This window comes from Vidua macroura, chromosome 25 (genome assembly GCF_024509145.1).
Source record: "Vidua macroura isolate BioBank_ID:100142 chromosome 25, ASM2450914v1, whole genome shotgun sequence".
Classification (NCBI taxonomy): Eukaryota; Metazoa; Chordata; class Aves; order Passeriformes; family Viduidae; genus Vidua; species Vidua macroura.
This window is the reverse complement of record NC_071595.1, coordinates 7,623,834-7,631,723: the sequence shown is the minus strand read 5'-3', so window position 1 is coordinate 7,631,723 and position 7,890 is coordinate 7,623,834. Positions and strand designations below refer to the sequence as shown.

The 7,890-nt window shown below is 51.9% G+C and overlaps 1 protein-coding gene and 1 non-coding gene across 3 annotated transcripts; one reads left to right on the top strand and one right to left on the bottom strand.

Annotated features, from left to right (window-relative positions):
* Positions 1 to 12: 12 nt before the first annotated feature.
* On the top strand, positions 13 to 7,211 carry TAF12 (TATA-box binding protein associated factor 12). 2 transcript variants are annotated; one of them, XM_053998599.1, is made up of 6 exons: positions 13 to 304; positions 3,416 to 3,667; positions 4,854 to 4,931; positions 5,692 to 5,806; positions 5,985 to 6,073; positions 6,749 to 7,211. In XM_053998599.1, the coding sequence occupies exons 2-6, from the start codon at positions 3,500 to 3,502 to the stop codon at positions 6,782 to 6,784; spliced, it is 486 nt and encodes a 161-aa protein (XP_053854574.1). In that variant the 5' UTR covers positions 13 to 304; positions 3,416 to 3,499; the 3' UTR covers positions 6,785 to 7,211. The 2 variants fall into 2 exon arrangements, with proteins under 2 accessions (XP_053854574.1, XP_053854575.1); XM_053998600.1 differs by lacking the exon at positions 13 to 304 and adding an exon at positions 590 to 658.
* LOC128819159 (U11 spliceosomal RNA) lies at positions 82 to 211 on the bottom strand. Its single transcript, XR_008440661.1, has one exon. It is a non-coding gene; the product is annotated as a U11 spliceosomal RNA (small nuclear RNA).
* Positions 7,212 to 7,890: the final 679 nt, after the last annotated feature.

The following is a 7,890-nucleotide window of genomic DNA, read 5'->3' as shown; positions in this document are numbered from 1 at the left end:
GAACACAGCACCCCGGAGCACCCAGTGCCGCTCGCAGCGGCAGACGCCGCTCCGCGCCCCTTCTCTGCCATTCACCGGTGCCGGGGTGCCGGAACGAGCGGTTACCAGCAGCCCTCCCTCACAAAAATTGTGCTTCCGAAATCTCTTGATGTCGATTCCGCGGGGGCGGCGCGCGGCCCCCCCCGTGCCACGCACGGCAGAAGCCCTTTTTGGAGCTGGCGTTTGTCCCCACCCAAAAGGGGAAAGCTCCGGTGTGCTGGCAGGACAGGGCGACACACGCCGCAGATACTAAACATGGCGTTCGGTACATCTATTCTTTCATCCTTCCTCACCTCATTTCTTATCGCCATTTCTGTAGCTTTCCCTCAAAAAAGCGCCGTTTTCTCCGCTTTTTAGCCGGCCGGGGTTATGCAAATCGCGCGGGGCATGCTGGGCACACCTCTTCCCTGAAGCGGCGCGGGGCGGGGGAGCGCTTTTGGCGGGAGCGCCATGGCGCGCACGCGCGCACAGGCGAACTCGCTCCTGATTGGCGGTGATGCGCGCGCGCGCAGGGGACTCGCTCCCGGCCGGAAGCGGAAGCGCTGCCGAGTGTCGGCGGGCGGCGGAGGGAGCGCGGCGGTGGCGGCGGGGCTTCGGAGTGCCCGCGGGTCATGGGGAGGTACGGGGGGCTCGAGGGGGCTGCGCGGACCACCTAGGGATTCCACACCGGCTGTGGCAAATCCGGGAGGGAGCACAAGAGTGAGCGCCGAGCCGGCCCGGTGGCGGTCGGTGACCTTCGCTTTGCCCCGCGACTCCCGGCGGGGACGTTTTGCACTGGGAGGGGGATTCGTTCCCATCCCGGTAGTCTCCGTGGGGTGAGCGCTTTAAGCTGGGGATGTTCAGCCTGGAGAAGAGAAGGCCCCGGGGATATTCTTAGAGCCCCTTCCAGCCGAAGGGGCTCCTGGGGAGCTGAAGAGGAACTTTGGACAAGGACCTGGAGGGAAAGGACAAGGAGAATGGCTCCCCGCTGCCAGAGCGCAGGGATAGATCGGTTACTAGGAAGGAATGCCTGTGAGGGTGGTGGCGCCCTGGCACAGGTTGCCCAGGGAGACTGGGGGTGCTTCATCCCTGGAAGTGCTCAAGGCCAGGTTTGACGGGGCTTGTAGCCACCTTGGACGGTGGAAAGTGTCCCTGCCCGTGGCAGGGGATGGAATGAGATGACGTTAGAATTTCTTCCCACCCAAACCATTCTGAGATTCTATGATTGTATTTAAATATTTGGTAAAAATCACTATGGTCAATGGAAGTGGGAGCCACCTGAGCACTCCAGTGAATGTGTTGTTTGTCATTAACATGGATTTTAGTTACGGCTCTAATGCTGTGCTGTTGCAGAACTGAACAATTTGTGGTGCTGATTGCAGCACCCAAACCTCCTCTTGCCCTGGAGGGAGCTGCTGCTGTGAGGATCTGGGCTTACCTGTACATCAGCAGGTACCAGGATGCTCTGTTTCGTGGCAGAAAAATGGAGTTTGACCACATTTTTCTTCACAATTCCTATGGGATTCTTGTCCTCTGTAGCAGAAACTGTGTGATCTTTTCTGACAATGCAATCTGTGGCACTGTAGTGTGGACAATTTGTGAAACTGTTTCCTCTAACCATTTTATATAGAACGGGTGATACAAAAAATATCTGGTGTTTCTGTAGGAATGAGAGTTATGTGGAAGAGGAGGATGCCAGAGTAGGTAACGCTGACTGGTGACATTCTGGGAAGGGTGTGGGCTATGGCTTCTCCACTCACTGGGCTCACAGCAGTTGCTGATGTAATTAAAGATCTAGACACTCAGATAGCTGTAAGTAAATGGGGCTGGCATGTGGGATTTACCTTGTGAATCTGTTCCTCCCATAAGTTTTGTGTTCAGGGATCTTAGTGGCATGTGAAAGGTGCAGTGATATCTTGGAGTAAACCAAGAAAATCACTTTATGCTGCTAAAGTGCTTCTGCCCAAGGATATTGGGGGTTTGTGTCTGAGGATTTTGATGTTTCTTTCCCTACATAGTGGGTAGGAATTCCTGCTTTGTGGATCTGTGAAGTGAGGCATGGGGTGAACCCCAGCTAAAGGCAAGACTGAAGGTCCCTCGCAGTCTTGTGCTGGACTTCTCAGCCAGAAGTGCCAGCTGAGGGGTTTAGGGTGTGAGCATAATAATTTTCTATTGTTAATTCAACTTAAATGGAGCTGGAAACTTGCCGAGGACACTGCAGAAGGGTGTCAGGGACATAAATTCCCCTCAAAGGGCTCCGTGTCCGCAGGTGCATGAGTGTGCATTGGAGTGAAGCATTAAAGCTTCTAAATTCTCTCATGTACTTTCTTTTGTGGGTTTTGATATTAATTAATTAATCCAAACTAACCAGGCTTGCTTTGATGAAGGGAAATGTCTATTTGTAGATCAGGGCACAGACGCTGTATGTGAATATCCTGTAAAGCTGGTTGAACAAACTCTTTTTGTGAGTTCAACCTTAGCTTCTCAGCCATCACTGGCCCCACCACAAGAGGCTTTGCCATCAAACCGTTCCTTAAACTCTCTTTCTTGTGACAGACCCATCGATGCTGCCCATGGTGGTTGTGGTAGTGGAAGGTGCAGGGTTTGGATGAATTTCCTGTCATGGAGCAGTGAAGAGCGAGCAAAACTTCATTGAGCCTGAGGCTTAGAGCAGGAACAGAGGAGGTGCCAGTCAGTGTTCACCCCATGACCAACAACTGAGTAACTTCAGCACCTGGAGGATCTGTGTAACCACACAATCCACTTGTACTTCACCACTGGGTGAACTCCCACTCCATTTCCTGTGGCTGTCAATTGCCCAGTGTGGGCACACACATGTTCCTCCCCCTCTGAGCACCAGATTATGTTCTCAGAACCCAAAATGAACCAATGTTGTCAATCCCACATGGAGAGGTTACTACAGGCCGGGCTGTGAGCGTGATGCTGCCAAAAGTGAGATCCCAGGGAGGCTGGGTCCTGCTTTCTCTCCAGGGCTCTGGATTGTGGGGGTGAGGGATTCCAAGCTGCTGCAGCAGGCACAAGCCGTGTCCTGCAGTTAAATCTGCTCTGGGTGGTCTGTTCTTTGTGGGAAATGGGTTCAGGAAGGCTGTGTGGGTGGATGTGGAGGGGTTCAGCTCATGGGATGAATGGGTGGGTGGGTCAGTGCTGCTGTCACCAGCATGCAGCCGCTGTGATGCCGGAAAACTTAATTTTCTGTACACCAGGGAAGGTTTTCTCTGCTACTAAGCATCACTTCTCCCTTCATGCTGTGAGCAGAAATTCCTGATCTGTAAGCTGCAGGGCCTGTCAGAACACTGCAGTTTTCTCTGGACAAAGACCTGTTCACCCTGCTGAATTCCTGCTATTTGCTAACCGTGGCTTTCCTCTCCCTTTCCAGTTGATTGGTTTGGATCCCCACAACCCCAAGAAGAAGCAGGACCTAGACAAGCTTTATGATCTAAAAGCTAAAGCCCAACAGATTATGAACCAGTTTGGCCCTTCTGCCTTGATCAACCTCTCCAACTTCTCCTCAATCAAGCCAGAACCAGCCAGCACCCCCCCGCAGAGCTCCATGGCCAACAGCACCACTGTGGCAAAGATGCCAGGGACGCCCAGTGGAGGAGGGCGGCTCAGTCCTGAAAGCAACCAGGTAATTCCATCCCAACTTTGGGACCATAGGGATGATGCTCGGGCATCACAATTATCACAGACTTGCGTGTGGCTTCATTCGCTGCCTTTAAATCACCAGCAGGAATATAATGTTTATTAAATTATCAGTTACCAAGTGAGCAAAACTTCTTTACAGAGTTTCTCTCTCCCAGCTGCTTCCTGGGGTTTGGATGCTGTAGGTGTAGAGGTTTTTCCCAGTCTTAGGAAAGTGTATATTGGGGTGTGACAGGGGAAGTTATTTTTAAATGGGGTTTAGATGGGAAAAATATGGGGAGAAGTGGGTGGTGAGGTGCAGGTTGCCCAGAGAAACTGTGGCTGCCCCATCCCTGAGAGTGTCCAAGGCCAGGCTGCATGGGGCTTGGAGCAGCCTGGGATAGTGGAAGGTGTCCCTGCCCATGGCAGGGGGTGGAATGGGGTGAGCTTTAAGGTCTCTTCCAACTCAGCCTGGCACGGAGCCTTTGATGTGCATAAAACAAACTACTGCCCAGGGAATGCCCCAGAATTGCTCTCTGATGGCTTTGCTGGCACCCAGACTCTTTGGAAGCGCACTAAAACCCAGCATAAAACAGCTACAGCAGTGAAGGAATGAGGAAGGGCAGGAATTTCCCATCTGTGTCTGGTTGACCCGACCAGGCTGACAACTTCCATCCATATCTTTTAAGACTCGGCATCCTGTTGTTCAGCCCAGTGTGGTTTCTGCTCCTGCCACATCTGACTGCCCTAGAATAACCCAGCACTCCCACAACTCTGTTTTCCGTCTGAAGCACTAAAGCTGATAAGTGCTAGAGCCGTGGAAATGCTTCCCTCATGCCCTGGGCACAACTTTAGTCACTGATACACTGATTGCACTTGCTGTCTGCATCTTAACACTTGTAGTTTTGCCTTTTCACTCCTTGCCAGCAGCATTTTTCTGCTGGAAACATTTATTCTGGCTGCTGCACTCCAGTTGCTGTCCAGAGCAACCACTGGTGCTTGAAAATTACTCCTTAACACCTGATATTTCTTATCTCTGCCATTCCTGAGCTGATAGACTGTGTCAACAGTGTGACTCGGCCCTGGGGGCATGGGGGAGGAGGTGGTTGTGGTTGTGATTGTGGCTGTGCTCCACGGGCAGCTTCTTTGCTGGAGCAGGGCAGTAAATCCTTCCTCTCCTCTCACACACTCAGGTTTTAACCAAGAAGAAATTGCAGGACCTGGTGCGTGAGGTGGATCCGAATGAGCAGCTGGATGAAGATGTGGAAGAAGTAGGTTTCAACCCGTGGAAGGGACTGCAGACAGAGTTAATTTGTAATTTGTCACAGATCAGTGGCCCTTTGTCCAAGGAGGGAGCATTGGTTCATGTAACACTTATTTTCCCATGCAGCCTTCAGCCATCCCTGGTTTTCTGCATCCCAGTCCCAAAAAAGACTTTTAAAACAGCAATTGCAGCAAACACCTATGAAATCCACTCCTTTGAGTGGAATTTTGGACACCACAATACAAGATCTAAAGCTATTACAGGGCTCCCAATGGAGACTCTGAAGATGGGGAAGGATCAGGAGGGACCACAAGAGGAGCGACTGAGGGCACTTGGTGTGTTCAGCTGGAGCAGAGGAGATTGAGGGCAGAACTCAGTGGGGGCTGCAGCTCCTCCCAAGAGGCAGCTCCGATCTCTGCTGCCTGTGACAGGGACAGGAGCCAGAGAATGACTGGAGCAGCATCAGGCTGGAGATCAGGGAAGGGTTCTTCCCCCAGAGGGTGCTGGGGACTGATCAGGCTCCCCAGGCAATGCCAGCTCCCCAGGCGGCCAGATTCAAGGAGCATTTGGACAACACTCTCAGGCACAGAATGGGGATTGCTGGGGTGTCCTGTGCAGGGCCAGGAGCTGGCCTGGATGATCCTTGCAGGTCCCTCTCAATTCAGGACAGTCTGTATTTCTAAATACCAGGGCTTGTTTTCATCTTCACACATAATTTCAACTGCTCAGTGCTGACCAGAGTGGTTGTTGCCCTTGTTCCACCATAGATGCTGCTACAGATCGCCGATGACTTCATTGAGAGTGTGGTGACAGCCGCCTGCCAGCTTGCACGGCACCGCAAGTCCAACACTCTGGAAGTCAAAGATGTCCAGTTGCACCTTGGTGAGTGACTCTTCTCTGGTTTTTTCACTTCTACCCCCAGCTCTCAGCTCCTCCTGGAGCCAGGGCATAGCTGTGGTGGAAGCCTGTGAGTAGATAATGCATCCCTGCCCGTGGCAAGGGGTTGGAAGTGGATGAGCGTTAATGTCTCTTCCAACTGAAACCATTCTGTGAATTCCAGAGCGCCAGTGGAACATGTGGATCCCGGGCTTTGGTTCTGAAGAAATCAGGCCCTACAAAAAAGCCTGCACTACAGAAGCTCACAAACAGGTAAGGAGCACTCCCAACACCAGGAATCACATGGAAGGCTGGTATGAGGATGGTGGTCATAGCCTCCTGGCACTGAATTAGTGGTCTCTTCCAAGTCATTCAGACCGGAAAAGACTTTCAGAGCCTCCTGATCCGTTTGTGCAGTGGGTTGAGGTTGCTGTGTCTCCTCAGCTATGTTGACTTTGCCCTAAGAGAAGCAGCAGCTCTTGGTGCTGAGGAGCTTGGGAGGGTTAAAATCAACTAGGAGCTGCACACAGGCACTTCTCGGCTGCCTCTGGCAACTCCATCTCTGTGCAAAGGGAATGAAAACACCCTTAATTTTGCTTTTAAACTGCATTGGACCATTGGTTTTTAAGCCATGGTCAGAGCCTAGAAGGAGCTGCCCTGCAGTGGGTTCATGGGTGATGCTGCAGCTCCCACTGGGCAGAGGGGGGAACCTTGAGATGGGCTTTGATTCCACTGGCCCAGGTTGCCAAGTGGAGCAGCACAGATACTTCCTTCTCCTCTTCAGCCTGGAACCCCATTAAGATTCAAACAGACCTGAAAGACCTGTGTGGAAGCAAGTCAGGCAGCGTCCTGGGAGCACCTGGGATGCCTTGTTTCTGCTGTGGGTGGTTGTGCAGTCACCTGCTCTGAGCTGCTCAGCTTCCTGTGGTTTTCCCTCTCTTGTTGCAGAGAATGGCACTGATCCGCAAAACTACCAAGAAATAGCCCCTGGACAGAGCCGGAGACACCACCAGTGCAGTTTGGGATACCTACTGCTCCACTGAAGCCTCCATGATGTCACCTGTGGGATATTTTTTTAATGCTTTACAGAGAAGCATCTATTTTTTATTAATGGTGCAGCAATATCTTGACTTGATGAGGAGACCTGCCAAAAACATTCTACGCCCTGTTCTCGTTCCTCCTCAGACTGCGACATATCTCAAACAGACTTATATTTGTGACTTGAAAGTGGTTTATTGTACAAGTGATTATCCAAGGGACAGAGCATTTGATCGTGTGTGGGACAGTATTAGAAGCATCTGTAGAGGTTTTTGTTTCCTCCTTCCTGCCCCTACCTGTTCCAGTACTTTGTAATGTCAGTGTTTATATAAATACTTGCGTTTGTTTTACATGAATAAAGAAATTATTCTAAGCTGCTGGCACAGGCTTGTGCTCTTTAGGCAGCATTGTACAGGGTGGCATGGGAAGGTACCTGTCACCTCGGCTCTGTGTGTGGTGCTGTTCTGTGGGAGATCTCCTGAGAGTTTACAGGAAGCAGAATCGTGGAATATCCTGAGCTGGAAAAGATCCCCAAAGATTATTGAGCCCAGCCCCTGGTCTGCCCAGGACACCCCACCAATCCCACCCTATGCCTGAGAGCACTGTCCAGCGCTCTTTGGAGCTGTGGCAGCCTTGGGGCTGTGCCTATTCCCTGGAGAGCCTGGCCATTGCCCGAGCACCCTTGAGGGAAGAGCTGTTTCCTAATACGCAATCTCTCCCTCCCTTGACACAGCTTCAGCTGTTCCCTCAAGTCCTGTCTCTGGTCACAGGGAGCAGAGACTGGAGGTGTCCCTTATGAGGAGCTGCAGATGCTGGTGATCTCCCCTATTTCCTCCAGGGTGAAAAAACCAAGTGCCCTCAGCTGCTCTTCCAGAGCTTTCCTCCCCTCCAGACTCTTCTAGACCACAAGGATTTGGCCAGTCCCTCACTTGCCAGTCGGGATGACCAGGTCAGTCACTTCCCTCCTGACCTCCAACCTATTGCTAGGATATTTGGACTGCTGGGAGGGGGATGTTGTGACAGAGCAGGAAGTCAGAGTCCCCCAGATTCTG